Source organism: Eucyclogobius newberryi, unplaced genomic scaffold (genome assembly GCF_026437365.1).
Source record: "Eucyclogobius newberryi isolate DKJ021-1_F unplaced genomic scaffold, fEucNew1.0.hap1 SCAF_8, whole genome shotgun sequence".
NCBI lineage: Eukaryota > Metazoa > Chordata > Actinopteri > Gobiiformes > Gobiidae > Eucyclogobius > Eucyclogobius newberryi.
Genome location: NW_027316500.1, coordinates 4,708,295 through 4,730,290, shown reverse-complemented (window position 1 = coordinate 4,730,290; position 21,996 = coordinate 4,708,295). Strand labels below are relative to the sequence as shown.

The following is a 21,996-nucleotide window of genomic DNA, read 5'->3' as shown; positions in this document are numbered from 1 at the left end:
GCACACCCCAACAGACACTAGCACACCCTAACAGACACTAGCAAACCCCAACAGACACTAGCACACCCCAGCAGACACTAGCACACCCCAGCAGACACTAGGGCACCCCAGCAGACACTAGCACACCCCAGCAGACACTAGGGCACCCCAGCAGATGCTAGCACACCCCAACAGACACTAGCACACCCCAACAGACACTAGCACACCCCAGCAGACACTAGCACACCCAAGCAGACACTAGGGCACCCCAGCAGACACTAGCACACCCCAGCAGACGCTAGCACACCCCAACAGACACTAGGGCACCCCAGCAGACACTAGCACACCCCAACAGACACTAGCACACCCCAACAGACACTAGCACACCCCAACAGACACTAGCACACCCCAACAGACACTAGCACACCCCAACAGACGCTAGCACACCCCAGCAGACGCTAGCACACCCCAACAGACACTAGCACACCCCAGCAGACACTAGCACACCCCAGCAGACTCCAGTACACCCCAGCAGATGCTAGCACACCCCAGCAGACGCTAGCACAACCCAGCAGAAGCTAGCACACCCCAGCAGATGCTAGCACACCCCAGCAGACGCTAGCACACCCCAACAGACACTAGGGCACCCCAGCAGACACTAGCACACCCCAGCAGACACTAGCACACCCCAGCAGACACTAGGGCACCCCAGCAGATGCTAGCACACCCCAGCAGACACTAGGGCACCCCAGCAGACACTAGCACACCCCAGCAGACCCCAGTAGACTGTTTCAGACCCCAGCACAACCCAGCAGACCCCAGCAGACTCCAGTACACCCCAACAGACACTAGCACACCCCAACAGACACTAGCACACCCCAACAGACACTAGCACACCCCAACAGACACTAGCACACCCCAACAGACACTAGCACACCCCAACAGACACTAGCACACCCCAACAGACACTAGCACACCCCAGCAGACACTAGCACACCCCAACAGACACTAGCACACCCCAACAGACACTAGCACACCCCAACAGACACTAGCACACCCTAACAGACACTAGCAAACCCCAACAGACACTAGCACACCCCAGCAGACACTAGCACACCCTAGCAGACACTAGGGCACCCCAGCAGACACTAGCACACCCCAGCAGACACTAGGGCACCCCAGCAGATGCTAGCACACCCCAGCAGACACTGGCACACCCCAGTAGACACTAGCGCACCCCAGCAGACACTAGCACACCCCAGCAGACACTAGCGCACCCCAGCAGACACTAGCACACCCTAGCAGACACTAGGGCACCCCAGCAGATACTAGCACACCCCAACAGACACTAGCACACCCCAACAGACACTAGCACACCCCAGCAGACACTAGGGCACCCCAGCAGATGCTAGCACACCCCAACAGACACTAGCACACCCCAACAGACACTAGCACACCCCAACAGACGCTAGCACACCCCAGCAGACGCTAGCACACCCCAACAGACACTAGCACACCCCAGCAGACACTAGCACACCCCAGCAGACTCCAGTACACCCCAGCAGATGCTAGCACACCCCAGCAGACGCTAGCACAACCCAGCAGAAGCTAGCACACCCCAGCAGATGCTAGCACACCCCAGCAGACGCTAGCACACCCCAACAGACACTAGGGCACCCCAGCAGACACTAGCACACCCCAGCAGACACTAGCACACCCCAGCAGACACTAGGGCACCCCAGCAGATGCTAGCACACCCCAGCAGACACTAGGGCACCCCAGCAGACACTAGCACACCCCAGCAGACCCCAGTAGACTGTTTCAGACCCCAGCACAACCCAGCAGACCCCAGCAGACTCCAGTACACCCCAACAGACACTAGCACACCCCAACAGACACTAGCACACCCCAACAGACACTAGCACACCCCAACAGACACTAGCACACCCCAACAGACACTAGCACACCCCAACAGACACTAGCACACCCCAACAGACACTAGCACACCCCAGCAGACACTAGCACACCCCAACAGACACTAGCACACCCCAACAGACACTAGCACACCCCAACAGACACTAGCACACCCTAACAGACACTAGCAAACCCCAACAGACACTAGCACACCCCAGCAGACACTAGCACACCCTAGCAGACACTAGGGCACCCCAGCAGACACTAGCACACCCCAGCAGACACTAGGGCACCCCAGCAGATGCTAGCACACCCCAGCAGACACTGGCACACCCCAGTAGACACTAGCGCACCCCAGCAGACACTAGCACACCCCAGCAGACACTAGCGCACCCCAGCAGACACTAGCACACCCTAGCAGACACTAGGGCACCCCAGCAGATACTAGCACACCCCAACAGACACTAGCACACCCCAACAGACACTAGCACACCCCAGCAGACACTAGGGCACCCCAGCAGATGCTAGCACACCCCAACAGACACTAGCATACCCCAACAGACACTAGCACACCCCAGCAGACACTAGGGCACCCCAGCAGATGCTAGCACACCCCAGCAGACACTAGCACACCCCAGCAGACACTAGCACACCCCAGCAGACACTAGCACACCCCAGCAGACACTAGCACACCCCAGCAGACACTAGGGCACACCAGCAGATGCTAGCACACCCCAGCAGACACTAGCACACCCCAGCAGAAGCTAGCACACCCCAGCAGAATTTAGCACACCCCAGCAGACACTAGCACACCCCAGTAGACACTAGCACACCCCAGCAGACACTAGCACACCCCAGCAGACACTAGCACACCCCAGCAGACACTAGCACACCCCAGCAGACACTAGGGCACCCCAGCAGATGCTAGCACACCCCAGCAGACACTAGCACACCCCAGCAGACTCTAGGGCACCCCAGCAGACACTAGCACACCCCAGCAGACGCTAGCACAACCCAGCAGAAGCTAGCACACCCCAGCAGATGCTAGCACACCCCAGCAGACGCTAGCACACCCCAGCAGACACTAGCACACCCCAGCAGACACTAGCACACCCCAGCAGACACTAGGGCACCCCAGCAGATGCTAGCACACCCCAGCAGACACTAGGGCACCCCAGCAGACACTAGCACACCCCAGCAGACCCCAGTAGACTGTTTCAGACCCCAGCACAACCCAGCAGACCCCAGCAGACTCCAGTACACCCCAACAGACACTAGCACACCCCAACAGACACTAGCACACCCCAACAGACACTAGCACACCCCAACAGACACTAGCACACCCCAACAGACACTAGCACACCCCAACAGACACTAGCACACCCCAACAGACACTAGCACACCCCAGCAGACACTAGCACACCCCAACAGACACTAGCACACCCCAACAGACACTAGCACACCCCAACAGACACTAGCACACCCTAACAGACACTAGCAAACCCCAACAGACACTAGCACACCCCAGCAGACACTAGCACACCCTAGCAGACACTAGGGCACCCCAGCAGACACTAGCACACCCCAGCAGACACTAGGGCACCCCAGCAGATGCTAGCACACCCCAGCAGACACTGGCACACCCCAGTAGACACTAGCGCACCCCAGCAGACACTAGCACACCCCAGCAGACACTAGCGCACCCCAGCAGACACTAGCACACCCTAGCAGACACTAGGGCACCCCAGCAGATACTAGCACACCCCAACAGACACTAGCACACCCCAACAGACACTAGCACACCCCAGCAGACACTAGGGCACCCCAGCAGATGCTAGCACACCCCAACAGACACTAGCATACCCCAACAGACACTAGCACACCCCAGCAGACACTAGGGCACCCCAGCAGATGCTAGCACACCCCAGCAGACACTAGCACACCCCAGCAGACACTAGCACACCCCAGCAGACACTAGCACACCCCAGCAGACACTAGCACACCCCAGCAGACACTAGGGCACACCAGCAGATGCTAGCACACCCCAGCAGACACTAGCACACCCCAGCAGAAGCTAGCACACCCCAGCAGAATTTAGCACACCCCAGCAGACACTAGCACACCCCAGTAGACACTAGCACACCCCAGCAGACACTAGCACACCCCAGCAGACACTAGCACACCCCAGCAGACACTAGCACACCCCAGCAGACACTAGGGCACCCCAGCAGATGCTAGCACACCCCAGCAGACACTAGCACACCCCAGCAGACTCTAGGGCACCCCAGCAGACACTAGCACACCCCAGCAGACAGTAGCACACCCCAGCAGACACTAGCACACCCCAGCAGACACTAGCACACCCCAGCAGACGCTAGCAAACCCCAGCAGACACTAGCACACCCCAGTAGACACTAGCACACCCCAGCAGACACTAGCACACCCCAGCAGACACTAGCACACCCCAGCAGACACTAGCACACCCCAGCAGACTCTAGGGCACCCCAGCAGATGCTAGCACACCCAAGCAGACACTAGCACACCCCAGTAGACACTAGCACACCCCAGCAGACACTAGCACACCCCAGCAGACACTAGGGCACCCCAGCAGACACTAGCACACCCCAGCAGACACTAGCACACCCCAGCAGACACTAGCACACCCCAGCAGACACTAGGGCACCCCAGCAGACACTAGCGCACCCCAGCAGACACTAGCGCACCCCAGCAGACACTAGGGCACCCCAGCAGACACTAGTACACCCCAGCAGACACTAGCACACCCCAGCAGACACTAGGGCACCCCAGCAGACACTAGCACACCCCAGCAGACACTAGCGCACCCCAGCAGACACTAGCACACCCCAGCAGACGCTAGCACACCCCAGCAGACACTAGGGCACCCCAGCAGACACTAGCACACCCCAGCAGACACTAGCGCACCCCAGCAGACACTAGCACACCCCAGCAGACACTAGCCCACCCCAGCAGACACTAGCACACCCCAGCAGAAACTAGGGCACCCCAGCAGAAACTAGCACACCCCAGCAGACACTAGGGCACCCCAGCAGACACTAGCACACCCCAGCAGACACTAGCGCACCCCAGCAGACACTAGCACACCCCAGCAGACACTAGCACACCCCAGCAGACACTAGCACACCCCAGCAGACACTGGCACACCCCAGCAGACGCTAGCGCACCCCAGCAGACACTAGGGCACCCCAGCAGACACTAGCGCACCCCAGCAGACACTAGCACACCCCAGCAGACTCCAGTACACCCCATCAGACACTAGCACACCCCAACAGACACTAGCACACCCCAACAGACACTAGCACACCCCAACAGACACTAGCACACCCCAACAGACACTAGCACACCCCAACAGACACTAGCACACCCTAACAGACACTAGCACACCCCAACAGACACTAGCACACCCCAGCAGACACTAGGGCACCCCAGCAGACACTAGCGCACCCCAGCAGACACTAGCGCACCCCAGCAGACACTAGCACACCCCAGCAGACACTAGCACACCCCAGCAGACACTAGGGCACCCCAGCAGATGCTAGCACACCCCAGCAAACACTAGCACACCCCAGTAGACGCTAGCACACCCCAGCAGACGCTAGCACACCCCAGCAGACGCTAGCACACCCCAGCAGACGCTAGCACACCCCAGCAGACGCTAGGGCACCCCAGCAGATGCTAGCACACCCCAGCAGACACTAGGGCACCCCAGCAGACACTAGCACACCCGAGCAGACCCTGGCACACCCCAGCAGATGCTAGCACAGCCCAGCAGACACTAGCACACCCCAGCAGACACTAGCACACCCCAACAGACACTAGCACACCCTAACAGACACTAGCAAACCCCAACAGACACTAGCACACCCCAGCAGAAACTAGCACACCCCAGCAGACACTAGGGCACCCCAGCAGACACTAGCACACCCCAGCAGACACTAGGGCACCCCAGCAGATGCTAGCACACCCCAACAGACACTAGCACACCCCAACAGACACTACCAAACCCCAGCAGACACTAGCACACCCAAGCAGACACTAGGGCACCCCAGGAGACACTAGCACACCCCAGCAGACGCTAGCACACCCCAACAGACACTAGGGCACACCAGCAGACACTAGCACACCCCAACAGACACTAGCACACCCCAACAGACACTAGCACACCCCAACAGACACTAGCACACCCCAACAGACACTAGCACACCCCAACAGACACTAGCACACCCCAGCAGATGCTAGCACACCCCAACAGACACTAGCACACCCCAGCAGACACTAGGGCACCCCAGCAGATGCTAGCACACCCCAGCAGACACTAGCACACCCCAGTAGACACTAGCACACCCCAGCAGACACTAGCACACCCCAGCAGACACTAGCACACCCCAGCAGACTCTAGGGCACCCCAGCAGATGCTAGCACACCCCAGCAGACACTAGCACACCCCAGTAGACACTAGCACACCCCAGCAGACACTAGCACACCCCAGCAGACTCTAGGGCACCCCAGCAGACACTAGCACACCCCAGCAGACACTAGCACACCCCAGCAGACACTAGGGCACCCCAGCAGATGCTAGCACACCCCAGCAGATGCTAGCACACCCCAGCAGACACTAGCACACCCCAGCAGACACTAGCACACCCCAGCAGACACTAGCACACCCCAGCAGACACTAGCACACCCCAGCAGACACTAGCACACCCCAGCAGACACTAGGGCACCCCAGCAGATGCTAGCACACCCCAGCAGACACTAGCACACCCCAGTAGACACTAGCACACCCCAGCAGACACTAGCACACCCCAGCAGACACTAGCACACCCCAGCAGACTCTAGGGCACCCCAGCAGATGCTAGCACACCCCAGCAGACACTAGCACACCCCAGTAGACACTAGCACACCCCAGCAGACACTAGCACACCCCAGCAGACACTAGGGCACCCCAGCAGACACTAGCACACCCCGGCAGACACTAGCACACCCCAGCAGACACTAGCACACCCCGGCAGACACTAGCACACCCCAGCAGACACTAGGGCACCCCAGCAGACACTAGTACACCCCAGCAGACACTAGCACACCCCAGCAGACACTAGCGCACCCCAGCAGACACTAGCGCACCCCAGCAGACACTAGCGCACCCCAGCAGACACTAGCGCACCCCAGCAGACACTAGCACACCCCAGCAGACACTAGCACACCCCAGCAGACACTAGCACACCCCAGCAGACACTAGGGCACCCCAGCAGATGCTAGCACACCCCAGCAAACACTAGCACACCCCAGTAGACGCTAGCACACCCCAGCAGACGCTAGCACACCCCAGCAGACGCTAGCACACCCCAGCAGACGCTAGCACACCCCAGCAGACGCTAGGGCACCCCAGCAGATGCTAGCACACCCCAGCAGACACTAGGGCACCCCAGCAGACACTAGCACACCCGAGCAGACCCTGGCACACCCCAGCAGATGCTAGCACAGCCCAGCAGACACTAGCACACCCCAGCAGACACTAGCACACCCCAACAGACACTAGCACACCCTAACAGACACTAGCAAACCCCAACAGACACTAGCACACCCCAGCAGACACTAGCACACCCCAGCAGACACTAGGGCACCCCAGCAGACACTAGCACACCCCAGCAGACACTAGGGCACCCCAGCAGATGCTAGCACACCCCAACAGACACTAGCACACCCCAACAGACACTAGCACACCCCAGCAGACACTAGCACACCCAAGCAGACACTAGGGCACCCCAGCAGACACTAGCACACCCCAGCAGACGCTAGCACACCCCAACAGACACTAGGGCACCCCAGCAGACACTAGCACACCCCAACAGACACTAGCACACCCCAACAGACACTAGCACACCCCAACAGACACTAGCACACCCCAACAGACACTAGCACACCCCAACAGACGCTAGCACACCCCAGCAGACGCTAGCACACCCCAACAGACACTAGCACACCCCAGCAGACACTAGCACACCCCAGCAGACTCCAGTACACCCCAGCAGATGCTAGCACACCCCAGCAGACGCTAGCACAACCCAGCAGAAGCTAGCACACCCCAGCAGATGCTAGCACACCCCAGCAGACGCTAGCACACCCCAACAGACACTAGGGCACCCCAGCAGACACTAGCACACCCCAGCAGACACTAGCACACCCCAGCAGACACTAGGGCACCCCAGCAGATGCTAGCACACCCCAGCAGACACTAGGGCACCCCAGCAGACACTAGCACACCCCAGCAGACCCCAGTAGACTGTTTCAGACCCCAGCACAACCCAGCAGACCCCAGCAGACTCCAGTACACCCCAAAAGACACTAGCACACCCCAACAGACACTAGCACACCCCAACAGACACTAGCACACCCCAACAGACACTAGCACACCCCAACAGACACTAGCACACCCCAACAGACACTAGCACACCCCAACAGACACTAGCACACCCCAGCAGACACTAGCACACCCCAACAGACACTAGCACACCCCAACAGACACTAGCACACCCCAACAGACACTAGCACACCCTAACAGACACTAGCAAACCCCAACAGACACTAGCACACCCCAGCAGACACTAGCACACCCTAGCAGACACTAGGGCACCCCAGCAGACACTAGCACACCCCAGCAGACACTAGGGCACCCCAGCAGACGCTAGCACACCCCAGCAGACACTGGCACACCCCAGCAGACACTAGCACACCCCAGCAGACACTAGCGCACCCCAGCAGACACTAGCACACCCTAGCAGACACTAGGGCACCCCAGCAGATACTAGCACACCCCAACAGACACTAGCACACCCCAACAGACACTAGCACACCCCAGCAGACACTAGGGCACCCCAGCAGATGCTAGCACACCCCAACAGACACTAGCACACCCCAACAGACACTAGCACACCCCAACAGACGCTAGCACACCCCAGCAGACGCTAGCACACCCCAACAGACACTAGCACACCCCAGCAGACACTAGCACACCCCAGCAGACTCCAGTACACCCCAGCAGATGCTAGCACACCCCAGCAGACGCTAGCACAACCCAGCAGAAGCTAGCACACCCCAGCAGATGCTAGCACACCCCAGCAGACGCTAGCACACCCCAACAGACACTAGGGCACCCCAGCAGACACTAGCACACCCCAGCAGACACTAGCACACCCCAGCAGACACTAGGGCACCCCAGCAGATGCTAGCACACCCCAGCAGACACTAGGGCACCCCAGCAGACACTAGCACACCCCAGCAGACCCCAGTAGACTGTTTCAGACCCCAGCACAACCCAGCAGACCCCAGCAGACTCCAGTACACCCCAACAGACACTAGCACACCCCAACAGACACTAGCACACCCCAACAGACACTAGCACACCCCAACAGACACTAGCACACCCCAACAGACACTAGCACACCCCAACAGACACTAGCACACCCCAACAGACACTAGCACACCCCAGCAGACACTAGCACACCCCAACAGACACTAGCACACCCCAACAGACACTAGCACACCCCAACAGACACTAGCACACCCTAACAGACACTAGCAAACCCCAACAGACACTAGCACACCCCAGCAGACACTAGCACACCCTAGCAGACACTAGGGCACCCCAGCAGACACTAGCACACCCCAGCAGACACTAGGGCACCCCAGCAGATGCTAGCACACCCCAGCAGACACTGGCACACCCCAGTAGACACTAGCGCACCCCAGCAGACACTAGCACACCCCAGCAGACACTAGCGCACCCCAGCAGACACTAGCACACCCTAGCAGACACTAGGGCACCCCAGCAGATACTAGCACACCCCAACAGACACTAGCACACCCCAACAGACACTAGCACACCCCAGCAGACACTAGGGCACCCCAGCAGATGCTAGCACACCCCAACAGACACTAGCATACCCCAACAGACACTAGCACACCCCAGCAGACACTAGGGCACCCCAGCAGATGCTAGCACACCCCAGCAGACACTAGCACACCCCAGCAGACACTAGCACACCCCAGCAGACACTAGCACACCCCAGCAGACACTAGCACACCCCAGCAGACACTAGGGCACACCAGCAGATGCTAGCACACCCCAGCAGACACTAGCACACCCCAGCAGAAGCTAGCACACCCCAGCAGAATTTAGCACACCCCAGCAGACACTAGCACACCCCAGTAGACACTAGCACACCCCAGCAGACACTAGCACACCCCAGCAGACACTAGCACACCCCAGCAGACACTAGCACACCCCAGCAGACACTAGGGCACCCCAGCAGATGCTAGCACACCCCAGCAGACACTAGCACACCCCAGCAGACTCTAGGGCACCCCAGCAGACACTAGCACACCCCAGCAGACAGTAGCACACCCCAGCAGACACTAGCACACCCCAGCAGACACTAGCACACCCCAGCAGACGCTAGCAAACCCCAGCAGACACTAGCACACCCCAGTAGACACTAGCACACCCCAGCAGACACTAGCACACCCCAGCAGACACTAGCACACCCCAGCAGACACTAGCACACCCCAGCAGACTCTAGGGCACCCCAGCAGATGCTAGCACACCCAAGCAGACACTAGCACACCCCAGTAGACACTAGCACACCCCAGCAGACACTAGCACACCCCAGCAGACACTAGGGCACCCCAGCAGACACTAGCACACCCCAGCAGACACTAGCACACCCCAGCAGACACTAGCACACCCCAGCAGACACTAGGGCACCCCAGCAGACACTAGCGCACCCCAGCAGACACTAGCGCACCCCAGCAGACACTAGGGCACCCCAGCAGACACTAGTACACCCCAGCAGACACTAGCACACCCCAGCAGACACTAGGGCACCCCAGCAGACACTAGCACACCCCAGCAGACACTAGCGCACCCCAGCAGACACTAGCACACCCCAGCAGACGCTAGCACACCCCAGCAGACACTAGGGCACCCCAGCAGACACTAGCACACCCCAGCAGACACTAGCGCACCCCAGCAGACACTAGCACACCCCAGCAGACACTAGCCCACCCCAGCAGACACTAGCACACCCCAGCAGAAACTAGGGCACCCCAGCAGAAACTAGCACACCCCAGCAGACACTAGGGCACCCCAGCAGACACTAGCACACCCCAGCAGACACTAGCGCACCCCAGCAGACACTAGCACACCCCAGCAGACACTAGCACACCCCAGCAGACACTAGCACACCCCAGCAGACACTGGCACACCCCAGCAGACGCTAGCGCACCCCAGCAGACACTAGGGCACCCCAGCAGACACTAGCGCACCCCAGCAGACACTAGCACACCCCAGCAGACTCCAGTACACCCCATCAGACACTAGCACACCCCAACAGACACTAGCACACCCCAACAGACACTAGCACACCCCAACAGACACTAGCACACCCCAACAGACACTAGCACACCCCAACAGACACTAGCACACCCTAACAGACACTAGCACACCCCAACAGACACTAGCACACCCCAGCAGACACTAGGGCACCCCAGCAGATGCTAGCACACCCCAACAGACACTAGCACACCCCAACAGACACTAGCACACCCCAGCAGACACTAGCACACCCCAGCAGACACTAGCACACCCCAGCAGACACTAGGGCACCCCAGCAGACACTAGCACACCCCAGCAGACACTAGGGCACCCCAGCAGATGCTAGCACACCCCAACAGACACTAGCACACCCCAACAGATACTAGCACACCCCAGCAGACACTAGGGCACCCCAGCAGATGCTAGCACACCCCAGCAGACACTAGCACAGCCCAGCAGACACTAGCACACCCCAGCAGACACTAGCACACCCCAGCAGACACTAGCACACCCCAGCAGACACTAGCACACCCCAGCAGACACTAGGACACACCAGCAGATGCTAGCACACCCCAGCAGACACTAGCACACCCCAGCAGAAGCTAGCACACCCCAGCAGAAGCTAGCACACCCCAGCAGACACTAGCACACCCCAGTAGACACTAGCACACCCCAGCAGACACTAGCACACCCCAGCAGACACTAGGGCACCCCAGCAGACACTAGCGCACCCCAGCAGACACTAGCACACCCCAGCAGACACTAGCACACCCCAGCAGACACTAGGGCACCCCAGCAGACACTAGCGCACCCCAGCATACACTAGCGCACCCCAGCAGACACTAGGGCACCCCAGCAGACACTAGTACACCCCAGCAGACACTAGCACACCCCAGAAGACACTAGGGCACCCCAGCAGACACTAGCACACCCCAACAGACACTAGCGCACCCCAGCAGACACTAGCGCACCCCAGCAGACACTAGGGCACCCCAGCAGATGCTAGCACACCCCAGCAGACACTAGCACACCCCAGCAGACTCTAGGGCACCCCAGCAGACACTAGCACACCCCAGCAGACACTAGCACACCCCAGCAGACTCTAGGGCACCCCAGCAGACACTAGCACACCCCAGCAGACAATAGCACACCCCAGCAGACAATAGCACACCCCAGCAGACACTAGCACACCCCAGCAGACACTAGCACACCCCAGCAGACACTAGCACACCCCAGTAGACACTAGCACACCCCAGTAGACACTAGCACACCCCAGCAGACACTAGCACACCCCAGCAGACACTAGCACACCCCAGCAGACACTAGCACACCCCAGCAGACACTAGGGCACCCCAGCAGATGCTAGCACACCCAAGCAGACACTAGCACACCCCAGTAGACACTAGCACACCCCAGCAGACACTAGCACACCCCAGCAGACACTAGGGCACCCCAGCAGACACTAGCACACCCCAGCAGACACTAGCACACCCCAGCAGACACTAGCACACCCCAGCAGACACTAGGGCACCCCAGCAGACACTAGCGCACCCCAGCAGACACTAGCACACCCCAGCAGACACTAGGGCACCCCAGCAGACACTAGTACACCCCAGCAGACACTAGCACACCCCAGTAGACACTAGGGCACCCCAGCAGACACTAGCACACCCCAGCAGACACTAGCGCACACCAGCAGACACTAGCGCACACCAGCAGACACTAGCACACCCCAGCAGACGCTAGCACACCCCAGCAGACACTAGGGCACCCCAGCAGACACTAGCACACCCCAGCAGACACTAGCGCACCCCAGCAGACACTAGCACACCCCAGCAGACACTAGCACACCCCAGCAGACACTAGCGCACCCCAGCAGACACTAGGGCACCCCAGCAGACACTAGCACACCCCAGCAGACACTAGCGCACCCCAGCAGACACTAGCACACCCCAGCAGACACTAGCACACCCCAGCAGACACTGGCACACCCCAGCAGACGCTAGCGCACCCCAGCAGACACTAGGGCACCCCAGCAGACACTAGCGCACCCCAGCAGACACTAGCACACCCCAGCAGACTCCAGTACACCCCATCAGACACTAGCACACCCCAACAGACACTAGCACACCCCAACAGACACTAGCACACCCCAACAGACACTAGCACACCCCAACAGACACTAGCACACCCTAACAGACACTAGCACACCCCAACAGACACTAGCACACCCCAGCAGACACTAGGGCACCCCAGCAGATGCTAGCACACCCCAACAGACACTAGCACACCCCAACAGACACTAGCACACCCCAGCAGACACTAGCACACCCCAGCAGACACTAGCACACCCCAGCAGACACTAGGGCACCCCAGCAGACACTAGCACACCCCAGCAGACACTAGGGCACCCCAGCAGATGCTAGCACACCCCAACAGACACTAGCACACCCCAACAGACACTAGCACACCCCAGCAGACACTAGGGCACCCCAGCAGATGCTAGCACACCCCAGCAGACACTAGCACAGCCCAGCAGACACTAGCACACCCCAGCAGACACTAGCACACCCCAGCAGACACTAGCACACCCCAGCAGACACTAGCACACCCCAGCAGACACTAGGACACACCAGCAGATGCTAGCACACCCCAGCAGACACTAGCACACCCCAGCAGAAGCTAGCACACCCCAGCAGAAGCTAGCACACCCCAGCAGACACTAGCACACCCCAGTAGACACTAGCACACCCCAGCAGACACTAGCACACCCCAGCAGACACTAGCACACCCCAGCAGACACTAGCACACCCCAGCAGACTCTAGGGCACCCCAGCAGATGTTAGCACACCCCAGCAGACACTAGCACACCCCAGCAGACACTAGGGCACCCCAGCAGACACTAGGGCACCCCAGCAGACACTAGCACACCCCAGCAGACTCTAGGGCACCCCAGCAGACACTAGCACACCCCAGCAGACACTAGCACACCCCAGCAGACACTAGCACACCCCAGCAGACACTAGCGCACCCCAGCAGACACTAGGGCACCCCAGCAGAAGCTAGCACACCCCAGCAGACACTAGCACACCCCAGCAGACTCTAGGGCACCCCAGCAGACACTAGCACACCCCAGCAGACAATAGCACACCCCAGCAGACACTAGCACACCCCAGCAGACACTAGCACACCCCAGCAGACGCTAGCACACCCCAGCAGACACTAGCACACCCCAGTAGACACTAGCACACCCCAGCAGACACTAGCACACCCCAGCAGACACTAGCACACCCCAGCAGACACTAGCACACCCCAGCAGACTCTAGGGCACCCCAGCAGATGCTAGCACACCCCAGCAGACGCTAGCACACCCCAGTAGACACTAGCACACCCCAGCAGACACTAGCACACCCCAGCAGACACTAGGGCACCCCAGCAGACACTAGCACACCCCAGCAGACACTAGCACACCCCAGCAGACACTAGCACACCCCAGCAGACACTAGGGCACCCCAGCAGACACTAGCGCACCCCAGCAGACACTAGCACACCCCAGCAGACACTAGGGCACCCCAGCAGACACTAGTACACCCCAGCAGACACTAGCACACCCCAGTAGACACTAGGGCACCCCAGCAGACACTAGCACACCCCAGCAGACACTAGCGCACCCCAGCAGACACTAGCACACCCCAGCAGACACTAGGGCACCCCAGCAGATGCTAGCACACCCCAGCAGACACTAGCACACCCCAGCAGACTCTAGGGCACCCCAGCAGACACTAGCACACCCCAGCAGACACTAGCACACCCCAGCAGACACTAGCACACCCTAGCAGACACTAGCACACCCTAGCACACCCTAGCAGACACTAGGGCACCCCAGCAGATGCTAGCACACCCCAGCAGACACTAGCACACCCCAGCAGACACTAGCACACCCCAGCAGACACTAACACACCCCAGCAGACACTAGCACACCCCAGCAGACACTAGCACACCCCAGCAGACACTAGCACACCCCAGCAGATACTAGGGCACCCCAGCAGACGCTAGCACACCCCAGCAGACACTAGCACACCCCAGTAGACACTAGCACACCCCAGCAGACACTAGCACACCCCAGCAGACACTAGCACACCCCAGCAGACTCTAGGGCACCCCAGCAGACACTAGCACACCCCGGCAGACACTAGCACACCCCAGCAGACACTAGCACACCCCGGCAGACACTAGCACACCCCAGTAGACACTAGCACACCCCAGCAGACACTAGCACACCCCAGCAGACACTAGGGTACCCCAGCAGACACTAGCACACCCCGGCAGACACTAGCACACCCCGGCAGACACTAGCACACCCCGGCAGACACTAGCACACCCCAGCAGACACTAGGGCACCCCAGCAGACACTAGCACACCCCAGCAGACACTAGCGCACCCCAGCAGACACTAGCGCACCCCAGCAGACAATAGCGCACCCCAGCAGACACTAGCGCACCCCAGCAGACACTAGCGCACCCCAGCAGACACTAGCACACCCCAGTAGACACTAGCACACCCCAGCAGACACTAGCACACCCCAGCAGACACTAGGGCACCCCAGCAGACACTAGCACACCCCGGCAGACACTAGCACACCCCAGCAGACACTAGCACACCCCGGCAGACACTAGCACACCCCAGCAGACACTAGGGCACCCCAGCAGACACTAGCACACCCCAGCAGACACTAGCGCACCCCAGCAGACACTAGCGCACCCCAGCAGACACTAGCGCACCCCAGCAGACACTAGCGCACCCCAGCAGACACTAGCGCACCCCAGCAGACACTAGCACACCCCAGCAGACACTAGGGCACCCCAGCAGATGCTAGCACACCCCAGCAAACACTAGCACACCCCAGTAGACACTAGCACACCCCAGCAGACGCTAGCGCACCCCAGCAGACACTAGGGCACCCCAGCAGATGCTAGCACACCCCAGCAGACACTAGCACACCCCAGCAGACGCTAGCACACCCCAGCAGACGCAAGCACACCCCAGCAGACGCTAGCACACCCCAGCAGACACTAGCACACCCCAGCAGACGCTAGGGCACCCCAGCAGATGCTAGCACACCCCAGCAGACACTAGGGCACCCCAGCAGACACTAGCACACCCGAGCAGACCCTGGCACACCCCAGCAGATGCTAGCACACCCCAGCAGACACTAGCACACCCCAGCAGACGCTAGCACACCCGAGCAGACCCTGGCACACCCCAGCAGACGCTAGCACACCCCAGCAGACACTAGGGCACCCCAGCAGATGCTAGCACACCCCAGCAAACACTAGCACACCCCAGTAGACACTAGCACACCCCAGCAGACGCTAGCGCACCCCAGCAGACACTAGGGCACCCCAGCAGATGCTAGCACACCCCAGCAGACACTAGCACACCCCAGCAGACGCTAGCACACCCCAGCAGACGCAAGCACACCCCAGCAGACGCTAGCACACCCCAGCAGACACTAGCACACCCCAGCAGACACTAGGGCACCCCAGCAGATGCTAGCACACCCCAGCAAACACTAGCACACCCCAGTAGACACTAGCACACCCCAGCAGACGCTAGCGCACCCCAGCAGACACTAGGGCACCCCAGCAGATGCTAGCACACCCCAGCAGACACTAGCACACCCCAGCAGACGCTAGCACACCCCAGCAGACGCAAGCACACCCCAGCAGACGCTAGCACACCCCAGCAGACACTAGCACACCCCAGCAGACGCTAGGGCACCCCAGCAGATGCTAGCACACCCCAGCAGACACTAGGGCACCCCAGCAGACACTAGCACACCCGAGCAGACCCTGGCACACCCCAGCAGATGCTAGCACACCCCAGCAGACACTAGCACACCCCAGCAGACGCTAGCACACCCGAGCAGACCCTGGCACACCCCAGCAGACGCTAGCACACCCCAGCAGACACTAGGTCACCCCAGCAGACGCTAGCACACCCGAGCAGACCCTGGCACACCCCAGCAGACCCTGGCACACCCCAGCAGACGCTAGCACACCCCAGCAGACCCTGGCACACCCCAGCAGACGCTAGCACACCCCAGCAGACCCCAGTACAAAATAGTCTAATCAAATGGTGACAGTATTCTATGATATTGTGCATCCATCACACAAACAGGAGACACTTGTCCCCTGCTCAGAGCTTTGAGACAGAGCTTCACCTTCACTGTTCTATGATCTGTTCTATGATGTGGTATTTCCTCTCTGACAGTACGACTGGTGCTCGTGGATCCCCAATGCCCCGTCCACCATGAGGAAGCCCCCTCCCACACAAAAGGGCCTGGCTGATGTGGACCTGATCATACACAGTCTGCCAGACAGGGGGCGCTCCAGCTGGCACCTGGGAGCAGTGTGGGCCCTCAGCCAGTACCAGGAGAACGAGGTACAGACAAACACCATCTGTGGCTGTAAGCAAGTGAAATTCACTCAAATGTTAGAGAGAGAAGGATGTGGATGTGGACGAGATCTTAACCCGAATAAACGTGTTAAACCTTTAATCACTTGTTTTAAAGATGCTCACGTTCTTTATGAACTGGGGAAAAAATATATCAATTAAACAACCGTGTGTGTCTGTGTGTGTGTGTGTGTGTGTGTCTGTGTGTGTGTGTGTGTGTGTGTGTCTGTGTGTGTGCCTGTGTGTGTGTGTGTGTCTGTGTGTGTGTGTGTGTGTGTGTGTGTGTGTGTGTGTGTGTGTAGCTGTACCTGGGCATGTATCCCGATGAGCACTTCATAGAAAAGCCGGTGAAGGTTGCCATGGAGAGCTTCAGGAAGAGACTGGCCCAGATCAGCAGCGACATCAAGAGGAGGAACGAGGGGAAGAAACTGCCCTACTACAACATGTCTCCGGACAGGATCCCCAACAGTGTGGCCGTGTGAGGGGTACCCCACGTGCACAGGGCGGGACAACTGCGTGAGGGGGGCGGGACAAGTGTGTGAGGGGGGCGGGACAACTGTGTGAGGGGTACACCACCAGCACATGTCCAGCACAGGGCGGGACAACACAGAATATTGTCACATTTAAATATTGTCAAGGGATTTGCAGTGGCATTTTGATTTAGTTAATAAAGTAACAAGCCTGTTTCAATGACTCTGCATTTTTCAATAGCTTAAACTGCAAAGCAATTATGTTGAAAATAGTACAAGTGCATTTCTGACGTTTTTCTTCCTTCCAACTGTTGTGAAGAACAAAAACAGCACTTCTGCTGAGCACTCTAGGACCGCTCTCAAGTGTCTGCTCTTCTTTTTCATTGGTGATTCTCTAATTGGATGATTAATTAGTAAAAACTGTGGAAAACTGCTGCTAAAAGGTGTTCATTTTCACTTAATGTGCAAACCATTTCAATTAAATCGTTTGTAAACGCTGCAAAAATAATCAAAGTAGTCGTGGTGAAACTAAACTGACACTTCTGCCTTTCCTTTTCTAATAAGAACTATAGCTATCGAATTATTAACATTAATCTTTATTGTTTCCCCCGTGATCCATTGAATATTCACATTCATAGATCTACATAACTTAAAAAGGTAATTATCTTGGTAATTACATTATTGATGTGTGTTTGGTGTTGCTACATGAAATAATGCACCAGATATTGAAGATGAACTTTCATAATTCACCGTAATTTAACATAAAAATACGGTAGTGTTTGTGTTGCACGTTTGAAAAGGTTTTACTGCTTAAAATAGCTTGAAACTCTGTCCTCTTCCTGCTCTTACTCACACATGTGTCGTCTAGTTTTTGTTTTGTTGCTGAAATGCACTTTTGAATTTGCACAGATGACTTAAACAAATGAAATGAAAAGAGAAAGCTCATATATACTGTGTGTTCTAAACTTGTAATACTTATAAAACTCCTACATTCCATTTATGTCAGGCTACAAACAGTCCTGCATATACTATATATACTACACTATACACTGTGTAGCAGCGTACATTCTACAAACAATTATCTTTCAATTAGAGAAGAAGTGTCCCGAGTGTGATCCAGCATGTTCACCTTTACTCGAAAATATAAAGTCTAAAATGAAGTAAAGAAATGTTGCCCACTTTTACTGGAAATAAGAAAAAAAATACAATGAAACAATTACAAATATATCTTCAACTAAATACATATAAAGCGGTAAAAAAAACACATGAATGTAACTATATGCAGATCTCTTTGTTGGACGTACCAATACATGCATTGAATATAGTCATAGTAAAAAAGGACTTTTACTTATTTATAATATTGTACTTGTATTTTTACCACATCTGATAAAATATATGGGAATGTAGTTTGTGTTTCTTGAAACTTCACTTTTCAAACTCGAGGACCTTTTATCAACTCGATATGAAACTAAACTGATGCATTAATATTGGGCCTATTATGCTTTGAGTATTTGTGTGGACGTCCCCATATTACATCTGCACTGTCGTCGTAATGAAGCAGCGTCTTTCATCTCCGCAGAGGCCAGTGGTGCAGCAGACGGGGTTCTTTCTTCATTGAAATGCATGTGTAGTGTGTGTGTCCCAGCGGGAGCGTCATCACCTCTGCGCTCATTAAAAACATGACACATGCAATCAAGACCAGGGCCCAGGGTGCTAAAAGGAACTCAACTTTTATTTGGTTGTTCTTTTAATTCTACATATTTTGTTCAAACATGGGAAAACTGAAAACACATCAACACCTTATTAAAAAACAGATGTACATTTTTATTTACCAAATTCTTTACAGTTACTATCAAAGAAAAACTCACAAACTGGTGGAGTGACCTGGAGACGCTCAGGGAACAGTCCAGTCAGTAGTAAACAAACGCAGCTTTATGCAAGTGACACTTCTGCAGACGCCGTACGTTTAAAGATGAGAAGAGCCATGACGATGCGGTGTTGTGGGACGCCGTTAAGTAAAAGAGGCAAAGAGAACGCATCAGGACAGCATTGTGACTTTGGCCCTGCAGGAGCCAGCTCCTTTGAGGAGAACAAGAAAAAGTAATGTACTGTCGCCTCACGGGGCAAGTTACAATGACCATTTTCAAAGTTCAACATCAAACAGTGAAACATTTTATAAAACAAAGAAACAAAATAGCAAAATCCCAGCAAAATAACCCTGAATGTGAAAATTGCTGTTTAGAGTGAGACAATTTTGTTGTGTTTAATCTTGGCTTTCTTGTTTTACTTGATTTAATTTGCTTTTTGTAATAAATTGATTGCTTGAAAAAGTTTAAAAGAGCATTTTATTGCATCATTTGACTGTGTTTTAAATACATTTCTGTGTGATTTAAACATTTGCCGTTGTCTTTTGTGATTTGATATAACCATTTGATACCACTGTTAAATTAACCAAAATAAGTTAATTTATTACTGAACATAATACATAAAACAAATAATTCTTATTTGTCAATGTCTAAAACACAGACTTTAAAAAAATCTATCTATTTCTGGACAATGAAAATGTAAGATGCATAAAATCACTCATGGCGGGATATTAAATGAATAAACTCTATTAAATTCTCTTTTTTTAAATAAATACAACACAAACAGAAGAAATAATATTAAAATTAAGTTACCCCCAGAGCTGACCCTGGACATCAAACACCAAACAGAACTAGAATTGAAGAACAACAAAATTATTAATTGCACTTTTTTTTGTAATCTGTCTAACCACACAGAGCATTGTGGGTAATGGAGTTTTCATAGTCAAGTCAATATAACACAAAACTTGAAATATTGATCATTAATATCGAGTTATTGCTGCTGGCACAGAGCAGTTATTACGACCGGATGTGGAGGATGTGGAGTCAGTTGCTTACACAGAAAAGTGGTAACAAAGTTGTTGTTTTTTAAATGCTTAGTGTCGCTGTGCTCTTGACAGACATAAAGCACTCACAAAGCCCCCAAAAAGTGCCCTCGGAAATCCACTGCAATGACAAAGTCCCGCCAGCAGAGGGCGCAGTCCACGACCTGCCGTTCACATGAGATTGCATTGTTTTTATTGCAGAGGTTGAACGTGTGCTAACTTTTCTAGAGTTGTAAAATTGACATCTGTGCTTTTTATGGAGGGATGTTACCAAGGCTGTGCACAAAAATCACCATTCACTCTGCGCTCATAATCTAAACACAAAAAATGACAGGAATAAACACAATTTGATGGTCAGATTGTTGAAATAGAACAAACTGATGAACTTTTTGGGGCGGTCAAGTGAAATAGATTCCGTGGTGGTTGCTAAAGTATGTCAGACTTTGTAACAATAGGGCAAGAATGCGTATACACATTACATATACAATACATGTGCATGTCATAGGTGTAAAAACCTCAAAGTGCAAAGTGAAAAAAAAAAAAAAAATTAAAAAAAAAAAAATTCACAGAAAAACACATCCAGGTTCTATTGTCAAAGTCCAAATTACATAAAAGTCGCAAACAAGACCAAGTGTTTAAAATTTGCTTTAAAATTAAAAAAAAGGAACTTTAAGACTTTAGAAAAAAATGTTTACAAAAAATAAAATCAAGCCAATCACTTTCCCTCCTCTGGCATGCAAAGACTTATAGTGAGTGATTTTGAACACAGCCAAAGTAAAGTCACATCATCCATTTTCTAGGCCACAAAGGCAGAGGCATCAGCTCACGAGGAGCTGGATGCTTCGCGGTGATCTTGT

The 21,996-nt window shown here is 55.6% G+C and overlaps 1 protein-coding gene across 1 annotated transcript in view; it reads left to right on the top strand.

The window, feature by feature from the left end:
• Nucleotides 1-18,254, top strand: part of alox5a (arachidonate 5-lipoxygenase a) — a 47,421-nt gene extending 29,167 nt beyond the window's left edge. Inside the window, exons 13-14 of the mRNA XM_072437178.1 lie at nt 17,579-17,749; nt 18,064-18,254. Coding sequence (XP_072293279.1) covers nt 17,579-17,749; nt 18,064-18,243 — 351 coding nt within the window. The 3' untranslated portion in view covers nt 18,244-18,254. The remainder of the gene's footprint in view (nt 1-17,578; nt 17,750-18,063) is intronic.
• The last annotated feature ends 3,742 nt before the right edge of the window (nt 18,255-21,996 follow it).